This window comes from Oncorhynchus gorbuscha, linkage group LG12 (genome assembly GCF_021184085.1).
Source record: "Oncorhynchus gorbuscha isolate QuinsamMale2020 ecotype Even-year linkage group LG12, OgorEven_v1.0, whole genome shotgun sequence".
Lineage (NCBI taxonomy): Eukaryota > Metazoa > Chordata > Actinopteri > Salmoniformes > Salmonidae > Oncorhynchus > Oncorhynchus gorbuscha.
In genome coordinates this window covers 6061702-6074620 of record NC_060184.1, presented here as the reverse complement: position 1 = coordinate 6074620, position 12919 = coordinate 6061702, and the positions used below count along the sequence as shown (strand labels likewise).

Below are 12919 nucleotides of genomic sequence, written 5' to 3'. Positions count from 1 at the left end.
ACCTCTACTACAGTACTACTAGAGAATGGTGTTAACCTCTACAGTACTACTAGAGAATGGTGTTAACCTCTACAGTACTACTAGAGAATGGTGTTAACCTCTACAGTACTACTAGAGAATGGTGTTAACCTCTACAGTACTACTAGAGAATGGTGTTAACCTCTACAGTACTACTAGAGAATGGTGTTAACCTCTACAGTACTACTAGAGAATGGTGTTAACCTCTACAGTACTACTAGAGAATGGTGTTAACCTCTACAGTACTACTAGAGAATGTCGTTACAAATGTCCTTTTGTTTTTCACAATGAGCATAACCACCCCCTCCCCACCAGCAAAAAAGACAATGGTGTTTTCATCTGTTTGTGTTTCTCTCTACAACTCGTGACCGGGGCCCTCTGACCGGGTGACTTGTACGTCACACCCTGATGACACGGCTCCCTGCGGCCACTCCTACACGTGTCAGCAATAAATCAGTTGAACCAGACTGTTTCAGTGCTGAAACAGTTGCTCCTCGGCCATTGGCAAAAATATCTGCTTTGCGTGTCTGTGCCTGTTATGAGAAATAAAACAGTGTATGGGAGACACAGAAATACAGACAGACGAGAGTGGAGAAACAGACAGGAGAGAGAGAGTGGAGAGAGTAGACAGACAGGAGAGAGAGAGTAGAGAGAGTAGAGAGAGTAGAGAGAGTAGAGAGAGTAGAGAGAGTAGAGAGAGAGAGAGAGAGAGAGAGAGTAGAGAGAGTAGAGAGAGAGAGAGAGTAGAGAGAGAGAGTAGAGAGAGTAGAGAGAGTAGAGAGAGTAGAGAGTAGAGAGAGAGAGTAGAGAGAGAGAGAGTAGAGAGAGTAGAGAGAGTAGAGAGAGTAGAGAGAGAGAGTAGAGAGAGTTGAGAGAGTAGAGAGAGAGAGAGAGGAGAGAGAGAGAGAGAGAGAGAGAGTAGAGAGAGAGAGAGTAGAGAGAGAGAGAGAGTAGAGAGAGAGAGAGAGAGTAGAGAGAGAGAGTAGAGAGAGAGTTAGTAGAGAGAGAGAGTAGAGAGAGTAGAGAGAGAGAGAGAGTAGAGAGAGAGAGTAGAGAGAGAGAGAGAGAGTAGAGTAGAGAGAGAGTAGAGAGAGAGTAGAGAGAGAGTAGAGAGAGAGAGTAGAGAGAGAGAGAGTAGAGAGAGAGAGAGAGAGAGAGAGAGAGAGAGAGAGTAGAGAGAGAGAGTAGAGAGAGTGAGAGAGAGAGAGAGAGTGAGAGAGAGAGAGAGAGAGAGAGAGAGAGTAGAGAGAGAGAGAGAGAGAGAGAGAGAGAGAGTAGAGAGAGAGAGTAGAGAGAGAGAGAGAGAGAGAGAGAGAGAGAGGAGTGAGAGAGTGAGAGAGTGAGAGAGTGGTCTTTGTGCTGACACATTTCCTGTCTGTAGGAACGGGTCACTTCCTACAGAACGCAGCCCTTCTCCCACTCAGAGCACTTCCCTAACTTTTCAAAGTCAGAAAGCACACTTAATAAAATTGGTGTGTTGTCCAAAACTGTATTGAGGCGTTTACTGTTTATAGAATGATAAAACAAATACCTTAAACAAGTACCTCTTTTCAGCATGTTCTCACAATGACATACATTCTACAATCTCCTCTGGAGGGAAAGTTCTGGAATTATAAAGTCAAGTCTACTAATTCTCTCTTTGTCAATGTTTCGTATGTTCATAGTAAAAGCCTGAGTGTCCTAAATTACATCCCAAGTGGACAGGCGTACCTATGCGCCAACACACACACACACACACACACACACACACTTTACATACCTGACATACAGGCCATACAGGCCAGACGCTTCGGAAGGGGATGTATGAGCAAGAAAAGGCTGAATAATTTTGAAATGTCATTTCGAAGAATCATTCATCCAAAGAGACTAACATGCAAACATTTAATAATATAATTGAATAACCCAAAAATCACTCACAGGCAGAACGGAAATCACTCACAGGCAGAACAGTAATCACTCACAGGCAGAACGGTAATCACTCACAGGCAGAACGGTAATCACTCACAGGCAGAACGGTAATCACTCACAGGCAGAACGGTAATCACTCACAGGCAGAACGGTAATCACTCACAGGCAGAACGGTAATCACTCAGGCAGAACAGGCAGAACGGTAATCACTCACAGGCAGAGAACGGTAATCACTCACAGGCAGGCAGAACAGTAATCACTCACAGGCAGAACAGAAATCACTCACAGGCTAAACACACTAAACCTCCATCACGTTGCACACACTGGTCAGTGCTATGACCATGTAATAAACAGATTTATATTAGCGTTCAGATTTATATTTACATTTACATTTAAGTCATTTAGCAGACGCTCTTATCCAGAGCGACTTACAAATTGGTGCATTCACCTTATGACATCCAGTGGAACAGTCACTTTACAATAGTGCATACTGCAGGTTGTGTCGTGCTTTCAGAAAGTCTCCACACCCCTAAACTTTAAACCATGTTTTGATGTGTTACAGCCTGAATTTAAAAATATGTTTCTTCTATAGACTTGGCCACTTGAGGGGCGGCAGGGTAGCCTAGTGGTTAGAGTGTAGGGGCGGCAGGGTAGCCTAGTGGTTAGAGTGTAGGGGCGGCAGGGTAGCCTAGTGGTTAGAGTGTAGGGGCGGCAGGGTAGCCTAGTGGTTAGAGTGGAGGGGCGGCAGGGTAGCCTACAGCCTAGTGGTTAGAGTGGAGGGGCGGCAGGGTAGCCTAGTGGTTAGAGTGGAGGGGCGGCAGGGTAGCCTAGTGGTTAGAGTGGAGGGGCGGCAGGGTAGCCTAGTGGTTAGAGTGGAGGGGCTGCAGGGTAGCCTAGTGGTTAGAGTGGAGGGGCGGCAGGGTAGCCTAGTGGATAGAGTGGAGGGCGGCAGGGTAGCCTAGTGGTTAGAGTGGAGGGGCGGCAGGGTAGCCTAGTGGTTAGAGTGGAGGGGCGGCAGGGTAGCCTAGTGGTTAGAGTGTAGGGGGAATGGGTTAACGGCTGGGTAGCCTAGTGGTTAGAGTGGAGGGGCGGCAGGGTAGCCTAGTGGTTAGAGTGGAGGGGCGGCAGGGTAGCCTAGTGGTTAGAGTGGAGGGGGGGCGGCAGGGTAGCCTAGTGGTTAGAGTGGAGGGGCGGCAGGTAGACTAGTGGTTAGAGTGGAGGGGCGGCAGGGTAGCCTAGTGGTTAGAGTGGAGGGGCTGGGGCCTAGGGTAGCCTAGTGGTTAGAGTGGAGGGGGGTAGCGGTTAGAGTGTAGGGGCAGGGTAGCCTAGTGGTTAGAGTGGAGGGGCGGCAGGGTAGCCTAGTGGTTAGAGTGGAGGGGCGGCAGGGTAGCCTAGTGGTTAGAGTGGAGGGGCGGCAGGGTAGCCTAGTGGTTAGAGTGGAGGGGCGGCAGGGTAGCCTAGTGGTTAGAGTGGAGGGGCGGCAGGGTAGCCTAGTGGTTAGAGTGGAGGGGCGGCAGGGTAGCCTAGTGGTTAGAGTGTAGAGGAGGCAGGGTAGCCTAGTGGTTAGAGTGTAGGGGCGGCAGGGTAGCCTAGTGGTTAGAGTGTAGAGGTGGCAGGGTAGCCTAGTGGTTAGAGTGTAGAGGCGGCAGGGTAGCCTAGTGGTTAGAGTGTAGGGGTGGCAGGGTAGCCTAGTGGTTAGAGTGTAGAGGAGGTAGGTAGCCTAGTGGTTAGAGTGTAGGGGCGGCGGGGTAGCCTAGTGGTTAGAGTGTAGGGGCGGCAGGGTAGCCTAGTGGTTAGAGTGGAGGGGCGGCAGGGTAGCCTAGTGGTTAGAGTGGAGGGGTTAGGCAGGGTAGCCTAGTGGTTAGAGTGGAGGGGAGGGGCGGCAGGGTAGCCTAGTGGTTAGAGTGGAGGGGCGGCAGGGTAGCCTAGTGGTTAGAGTGGAGGGGTAGCGGCAGGGTAGCCTAGTGGTTAGAGTGGAGGGGCGGCAGGGTAGCCTAGTGGTTAGAGTGTAGAGGAGGCAGGGTAGCCTAGTGGTTAGAGTGTAGGGGCGGCAGGGTAGCCTAGTGGTTAGAGTGTAGAGGTGGCAGGGTAGCCTAGTGGTTAGAGTGTAGAGGCGGCAGGGTAGCCTAGTGGTTAGAGTGTAGGGGTGGCAGGGTAGCCTAGTGGTTAGAGTGTAGAGGAGGTAGGTAGCCTAGTGGTTAGAGTGTAGGGGCGGCGGGGTAGCCTAGTGGTTAGAGTGTAGGGGCGGCAGGGTAGCCTAGTGGTTAGAGTGTAGGGGCGGCAGGGTAGCCTAGTGGTTAGAGTGTAGGGGCAGCAGGGTAGCCTAGTGGTTAGAGTGTAGGGGCGGCGGGGTAGCCTAGTGGTTAGAGTGTAGGGGCGGCAGGGTAGCCTAGTGGTTAGAGTGTAGGGGGCGGCAGGGTAGCCTAGTGGTTAGAGTGTAGGGGCAGCAGGGTAGCCTAGTGGTTAGAGTGTAGAGGTGGCAGGTAGCCTAGTGGTTAGAGTGTAGAGGAGGTCGGGTAGCCTAGTGGTTAGAGTGTAGGGGCGGCAGGGTAGCCTAGTGGTTAGAGTGTAGGGGCGGCAGGGTAGCCTAGTGGTTAGAGTGTAGAGGAGGCAGGGTAGCCTAGTGGTTAGAGTGTAGGGGCGGCAGGGTAACCTAGTGGTTAGAGTGTTGGGCCAGTAACCAAAAAGGTTGCTAGATCGAATCTCCGAGCTGACAAGGTAAAACAAAATCTGTCGTTCTGCCCCTGAACAAGACAGTTAACCCACTGTTCCTAGGCCGTCATTGTAAATAAGAATCTGAATCTTAACTGACTTGCCTATTTAAATAAAAAGGTAAAAATAATATTAATACTCAACGCTACATGCGCTGAGCCACGCGCTGAACCCTCTTCTTTCAATTTAATCTGGTCTTTACATGTAATAAATAATGTGTGAAATTAGTTTAGATTGTACCATAATGCATCTGTCAGAACAGGGCCAAGGTAAAGAAAATACATGTCAACCATAAGCACTTGAATAGCGAACGGAGGACATTTTTCCCCTGGTTCATGTTCATGCCAGCCAGGTAGACTATACTCCTGTTGTAAAGAGAAGCAACGTGCTTAATATTGGTAAAGTTGAGAAAAAAATATAGTAGGCCTAGCCTATAGAACGCTGATGGGATCCTCCTCTTTTTAATAGAGGCCATCACTCTGTTCTCACTCCATTGCATAGCCTATAGAAATGTTGTGTAACATGAGCTCATGGGCTCTCATGAGGTGTTTGATTAGATTTTCCATTACATTAGCATTGATGTCAGAGTTATTATGGTCACAGTAACAGCCCTAGCTCTTCCTAAGTCAAGTTGCTGGAGAGGAAGGAAACCTCTCAGGGATTTAGGAGAAAACTGAGGACGGATAAACACTATAGTTACTCCAAAATACTAACCTAAATGACAGAGTGAAAGAAGTCTCAACAGAATAAAAATATTCCAAAGCATGCTTCCTGTTTGCAATAAGGCACTAAAGTAAAACTGAGAAGAATAAAAAATGTGGCAAAGAAATTAACTTTATATCCTGAATACAAAGCATTATGTTTGAGGCAAATAAAACACATCAGTGAGTACCCCTCTTCATATTTTGCAGAATATTGATGGCAGCATCATGTTATGGGTATACTTGTCATTGGCAAGGACTAGGGAGTTTTTTCGGATAAAAATAAACAGATTAGAGCTAAGCACAGGCAAAATCCTAGAGGAAAACCTGGTTCAGTCGGCTTTCCAACAGACACTGGGAGATGAATTCACCTTTCAGCAGAAAAATTACCTAGAACACAAGGACAAATCTACACTGGAGTTTCTTACCAAGACGACAGTGAATGTTCCTGAGGGGCCCAGTTACCATGTTGACTTACATTAGGCTTGAAAATTCATGATTAAACTTGAAAATGGCTGTCAGCAATGATCAATAACCAACCTGACAGAGATTGAAGAATTTAAAAAAAGAAAATTCTGCAAATATTGTACAATCCAGGTGTGAAAAGATCTTAAGAAACGTACCCAGAAATACTCATAGCTGTAATCAATCGCAGGTGATTCTACCATGTATTGACTCAGAACTTAAAAAATATATATATACATTTTTTTTTAAATTAGAATTTCAATTCATTTTAATCCCACGTTAACACAAAACAAAAAAAATTAAAAAGGTCAAAGGTTATATACGCATTAGTAAGAGTTTGATGATGTGATGATTCTATTTATAGTATAACAATAACCATGTTACCTATGACGACCAGTAGGAAGAGCAGCGTAGCAACTCCTGCTGTGATGTAGAACATGATACTGATGTGATGGGCCAGCTGATCCATGTCCTCAACGTTAGGCACCAGGATGGGAGGGACCAGGAACCCAATGGCTATACCCAACTGGAAGAGAAGAAACACAATATAACAACGACCACACTTATTGGAGATGCATGTTGGGAGACAGAGAGGCTGGAGATAGCCAATAGGGGTGGCTGTTGTAGACAGAGGGCATTCATTCATTCATTGTGGTACAAATTGAACCTGTCTCAAACTGGCTGACAGGCAGTGCATGTTGGGCCATCTTTTCAGAGGTCCCAGTGATCAAATCAAAATGTATTTACGAAGCCATTTTTACATCAGCCGATGTGACAAAGTGCTTATACAGAAACCCGGCCTGAAACCCAAAACACAAGCAATGCAGATGTAGAAGCATGGTGGTTAGGAAAAACACCTGCCCAGCCTCAAGGACCTGAGGCTACAGAGAAACACCTGCCCAGCCTCACGGACCAGAGGCTACAGAGAAACACCTGCCCAGCCTCACGGACCAGAGGCTACAGAGAAACACCTGCCCAGCCTCACGGACCAGAGGCTACAGAGAAACACCTGCCCAGCCTCACGGACCAGAGGTTACAGAGAAACACCTGCCCACCCTCACGGACCTGAGGCTACAGAGAAAACAGGAATATGTCAACTAGAGTAGCCCTCCAGGACCAGAGGCATTTAGACAGGAAGCCCAATTCATATATTTTTCCTAAATTGGTATTTTGACCAATCAGATGAATGAGCTCAGAAAAGAAATCTGATCTAAAAAGTAAAACGCTGCCAGAATCTCATTTACCTGAGGCTACAGTGATAATCCTTCTCAGCATGCTTGTCTGACACGGACCAGACCAATAAACAATACAGAAGTTCAAATACTGAAATAGGATATGTACAGTCAACATTAAAAGATCCCAGGCTTTTTGAGAAAGCACAGTCTCTGTTGGCTCTTTATGTAGATCAGGTCTGTACATTTACACCACTGGATCCCAAGAGGACACCCAGATATCTCTATTCCTCTACAATCTCTATGTTCTGACCTCTGGCTGCAGAGAAACACTGTTGTACAGCCTCTATGCACATCTCTTTGGTCTTGTTGGTATTGAGGACCAAGTGATTCCTCACACCACTCTACAAAGTCATCTAGGACCCCCCCATGATGTTCCTCACATCACTCTACAAAGTCATCTAGGAATGATGTTCAATCACTCTAGAGAGTCATCTAGGACCCCGGGCCATGATGTTCCTCAGAACCACTCTAAGAGTCATCTAGGACTGCATTTAGACAGAAACTCCAAGTCATCTGACCGGGCCATATGTTCCTCACATCACTCTAAGATCATCTAGGACCAATCATGATGTTCCTCAGAACCACTCTAAAAGAGTCATCTAGGACCCCGGGCCATGATGTTCCTCACATCACTCTACAGAGTCATCTAGGACTGGGCCATGATGTTCCTCTCATCATGCTTGAGTCATCTAGGACTGGGCCATGATGTTCCTCAAACCCCTCTACAGAGTCATCTAACCGGGCCATGATGTTCCTCACAACTCTACAGAGTCAAATCTGAAACTGGGCCATGATGTTCCTCAGAACCATTAAAAGTCATCCCAGCCATGATGTTCCTCACAAACAGAGTCATCTGGACTGGCTGATGTTCCTCAGATCAGAGTCATCTAGGACATTGTTCCTCACACCACTCTACAGAGTCATCTATCCGGGCCATGATGTTCCTCACACCCACAGAGTCATCTAGGACCGGGCCATGATTCCTCACAATCCCTCTATGAGTCATCTGACCGGGCCATGATGTTCCTCAGATCACTCTACAAAGTCATCTAGGACCGGGCCATGATGTTCCTCACACTTCAAAGTCATCTAGGACCGTCCATGATGTTCCTCACACCCCTTTGAGTCTCTGGACCGGGCCATGATGTTCCTCACATTGAGAGTCATCTAGGACCGGGCCATGATGTTCCTCACACCACTCTACAGAGTCATCTAGGACCCCGGGCCATGATGTTCCTCACACCACTCTACAGAGTCATCTAGGACCCCGGGCCATGATGTTCCTCACACCACTCTACAGAGTCATCTAGGACCGGGCCATGATGTTCCTCGTCATCATGCAACAGGCTGATCAAGGCAGTGTCATCAGCGAACTTAACGAGGTGTCGGTCAGGATGGGAACTAGTACAACTATTAGTGTACAAGATGTACAGGAGTGGGGGGGGACAAAACACATCCCTGTGATGTGTGTTGGTGGTGCATTATGTCCGAAACATGGGAATCTACTTTGACCCACTGGGGTTATTCCCATAGCCAAGCAACCAGAGGATGGGCAAGATGAGCTGGATGGTGGAGACGGGCCGAACAGGCCCCCATTAACATCGACGGGGTTGTAGTGGAGCGTGGTCGAGAGTTTCAAGTTCCTTGGTGTCCACTTCACCAACAAACTATCATGGTCCAAACATACCAAGACAGTCGTGAAGAGGGCACGACAAAAACTTTTCCCCCTCAGGAGAATGAAAAGATTTGGCATGGGACCCCAGATATTCAAAAAGTTCTACAGCTGCACCATCGAGATCATCCTGACCGGTTGCAACACCGCCTGGTATGGCAACTTCTCAGCATCTGACTGTAAGGCGCTACAGAGGGTAGTGCGAACGGCCCAGTACATCACTGGAGCCAAACTTCCTGCCATCCAGGACCTCTATAATAGACAGTGTCAGAGGAAAGACATAACATTGTCAGAGACTCCAGTCACCCAAGTTCTAATCTACACTGCTCAAATAAAATAGAGGGAACACTAAAATAACACATCCTAGATCTGAATTAATGAAATATTATTTTAAATACTTTTTTCTTTACATAGTTGAATGTGCTGACAACAAAATCACACAAAAATGATCAATGGAAATCAAATTTATCAACCCATGGAGGTCTGGATTTGGAGTCACACTCAAAATTAAAGTGGAAAACCACACTACAGGCTGATCCAACTTTGATGTAATGTCCTTAAAACAAGTCAAAATGAGGCTCAGTAGTGTGTGTGGCCTCCACGTGCCTGTTTGACCTCCCTACAACGCCTGGGCATGCTCCTGATGAGGTGGCGGATGGTCTCCTGAGGCCTCCCAGACCTGGACTAAAGCATCCGCCAACTCCTGGACAGTCTGTGGTGCAACGTGGCGTTGGTGGATGGAGCGAGACATGATGTCCCAGATGTGCTCAATTGGATTCAGGTCTGGGGAACAGGCGAGCCAGTCCACAGCATCAATGCCTTCCTCTTGCAGGAACTGCTGACACACTCCAGCCACACGAGGTCTAGCATTGTCTTGCATTTGGAGTAACCCAGGGCCAACCGCACCAGCATATGGTCTCACAAGGGGTCTGAGGATCTCATCTCGGTACCTAATGGCAGTCAGGCTACCTCTGGCGAGCACATGGAGGGCTGTGCGGCCCCCCAAAGAAATGCCACCCCACACCATGACTGACCCACCGCCAAACCAGTCATGCTGGAGGATGTTGCAGGCAGCACAACGTTCTCCACGGCATCTACAGACTCTGTCACATGTGCTCAGTGTGAACCTGCTTTCATCTGTGAAGAGCACAGGGCGCCAGTGGCGAATTTGCCATTCTTGGTGTTCTCTGGCAAATGCCAAACTTCCTGCACGGTGTTGGGCTGTAAAGCACAACCCCCACCTGTGGATGTCGGGCCCTCATACCACCCTCATGGAGTCTGTTTCTGACCATTTGAGCAGACACATGCACATTTGTGGCCTGCTGGAGGTCATTTTGCAGGGCTCTGGCAGTGCTCCTCCTTGCACAAAGGTGGAGGTAGCGGTCCTGCTGCTGGGTTGTTGCCCTCCTATGGCCTCCTCCACGTCTCATGATGTACTGGCCTGTCTCCTGGTAGCGCCTCCATGCTCTGGACACTACGCTGACAGACACAGCAAACCTTCTTGCCACAGCTCACATTGATGTCCCATCCTGGATGAGCTGCACTACCTGAGCCACTTGTGTGGGTTTTAGACTCAGTCTCATGCTACCACTAGAGTGAAAGCACCACCAGCATTCAAAAGTGACCAAAACATCAGCCAGGAAGCATAGGAACTGAGAAGTGGTCTGTGGTCACCACCTGCAGAACCACTCCTTTATTGGGGGTGTCTTGCTAATTGCCTATAATTTCCACCTGTTGTCTATTCCATTTGCACAACAGCATGTGACATTTATTGTCAATCAGTGTTGCTTCCTAAGTGGACAGTTTGATTTCACAGAAGTGTGATTGACTTGGAGTTACATTGTGTTGTTTAAGTGTTCCCTTTATTTTTTTTGAGCAGTGTATATTCTCTGCTACCGTGCGGTACCAGGGCACCAAGTCTAGGACCAAAAGGCTCCTCGACAGCTTCTACCCTCAAGCCATAAGACTGCTGAACAATTAATCAGATGGCCACCGTACTATTACATTTACAGCTGCACCATCGAGAGCATCCTGACCGGTTGCATCACCGCCTGGTATGGTAACTGCTGAGCATCTGTCCAAAAGGCTCCTCGACAGCTTCTACCCTCAAGCCATAAGACTGCTGAACAATTAATCAGATGGCCAGCTTCATTTACCTGCACCATCAAGACCATCAAGACTGCTGAATCTGTCCAATGAATCAAATGGACTGCTGAACAATTATTCAAATGGCCACCCAGACTATTACATTTACCATGAAGTTGGGGAGAAAAAGGGGTTAAAAAAATATATATAAAACAATAACTTCACTATGCTCTAAGGGATATAATTTCTGCTTTTGTATTTTTAACCCATCTACCAATAGGTGCCCTTCTTTGCGAGGCATTGGAAAACCTCCCTGGTCTTTGTGGTTGAATCTGTGTATGAAAGTCATTGCTGGACTGAGATGAGGTAGTCATTACAAAAATAATAAACACTATTATTGCACACAGAGTGAGTCCATGCAACTTATTATGGGACTTGTTTAGCACATTTTTACTCCTGAATTTATTTAGGCTTTAACCAAAGGGTTGAATACTTATTGACTCAAAACGTTTCAGCTTTTCATTTCTAATTCATTTGTAAACATTTCTAAAAACAATTCCACTTTGACATTACGGGGTTAGTGTGTGTAAACTAGTAACACAACGTCTCAATTTAATCCATTTTCAATTCAGGCTGTAACACAACGAAATGTGGAAAAGGTGAAGGGGTGTGAATACTCTCTGAAGACACTATATGTGATGACTTTGACCTTCCACCTCTGAGGGCCGAGGATGAGAGATGACCAACTGACCAATATAGGCAAGTAGTGGCTCGAGAGACATGCGCAACTGGGTCAAATAAGACACCTGGATGGAGTAATCTGTGACATTTAGATAACTGACTAAATCAATAAGACATTACGTTGTAATTGCATAATCAAATAGCTATATTAGCAATTACTTTTTAACTTATTGGACCTTGGACTACATAACATACCTGGTTTCCAAAGACCCCGATGGAGCAAGCGGTGGACACTTCCTCCGATCCGAACCACACCGAGGCGATCTTCGACGGCATCCCGAGGATAAATACCTGCGCAAGGGAGCTACAGAACTGTCCGAGCATGGTCACCGCAAACAGATCCCGTCTCACGCTTGTCACCTTGATCCAAGTCCCCGCACAATTCATGGCCGTAGCCACCAGCGCAATAATACGGAGACCCTTCTTATCCAGTAGCCAGGTGACCGGGAATATGAAGGGGATGTAGGTCAACATGTAGATCATAGACATCCAATCTATAGTAAAAGACTCTACATCGTAGAACCGCATGAAAATGTTGTTGATAATTCCGTACTGGATCCATTGGAAAGAGTTACAGAGAGAATAGGAACTGAACAGCAGCACGATGAACCATCTCCGCTTGTATAGTTTTATCGTTGTGGTTGTATCGTCACCGTTCCGGTTGAGTTGTACATTGTTCTCCAGACGCACCTCCTCGCTGTCACCGGCAGACAACATCATTTTATTTTTTTCCAAATCGGACACATTTTCATTGTCGTTGATTTCGCCATCAACCAAAGAGGGTTTTCCGCTGCTCATATTGTAGCTTACGTTTATTCAACGAGGTGCTGGTTAAAAAATTCAGACACTGTTACATTTTAGTGGGAGTTCAGAGTAGACCGACTCCCGTTGTCTGTGACAATTAGTAAATACCGTGTTGGTACATTTAAACCAAGCCGGTTACACCACCTCTCGAAGTTCGCCAATCAAACTACAAATGACACCAGCTTCTATTTATTACGCCACGTTAGTAAATAAATTAGTTTAAAAGAAAATACATTCCCTGAGATTAAAAAAAATATATACAAAAATGAAGTTAGTTAAAACTAGGAAATTATTCAACGTTCGTGCGAAAGCTTTTTTTTTAAACACCCCAGTCAAGCCTGGCTCCATTTACAGGTTAACCTCACTTCCTAGTGTGCTGGAGTTGACAAAACAGTAGCCTACTTTCACAAGCAGTTAGACCTCAATAGACACAACTATTTGGCCCTAAAAGTGTCTCAACGTAACGTGTATATGACGCGCGAAGTATCAATTGTCCAATTGTAAACGCCGGTTTTACGTCCCCCACGTGGTACCGACCAGTGACCCCGACAACACTGACCCCTCACCGCCGTCTGTGT

The 12919-nt window shown here is 46.9% G+C and overlaps 1 protein-coding gene across 4 annotated transcripts in view; it reads right to left on the bottom strand.

Annotated features, from left to right (window-relative positions):
• LOC123990482 (feline leukemia virus subgroup C receptor-related protein 2-like) overlaps positions 1-12919 on the bottom strand; it is a 53184-nt gene extending 40265 nt beyond the window's left edge. For all 4 annotated transcript variants that reach the window (XM_046291029.1, XM_046291030.1, XM_046291032.1 and 1 more), the window contains exons 1-2: positions 11733-12919; positions 6189-6330 (exon numbers count right to left, since the gene is read on the bottom strand). In XM_046291029.1, coding sequence (XP_046146985.1) covers positions 6189-6330; positions 11733-12335 — 745 coding nt within the window. In that variant the 5' untranslated portion in view covers positions 12336-12919. The remainder of the gene's footprint in view (positions 1-6188; positions 6331-11732) is intronic.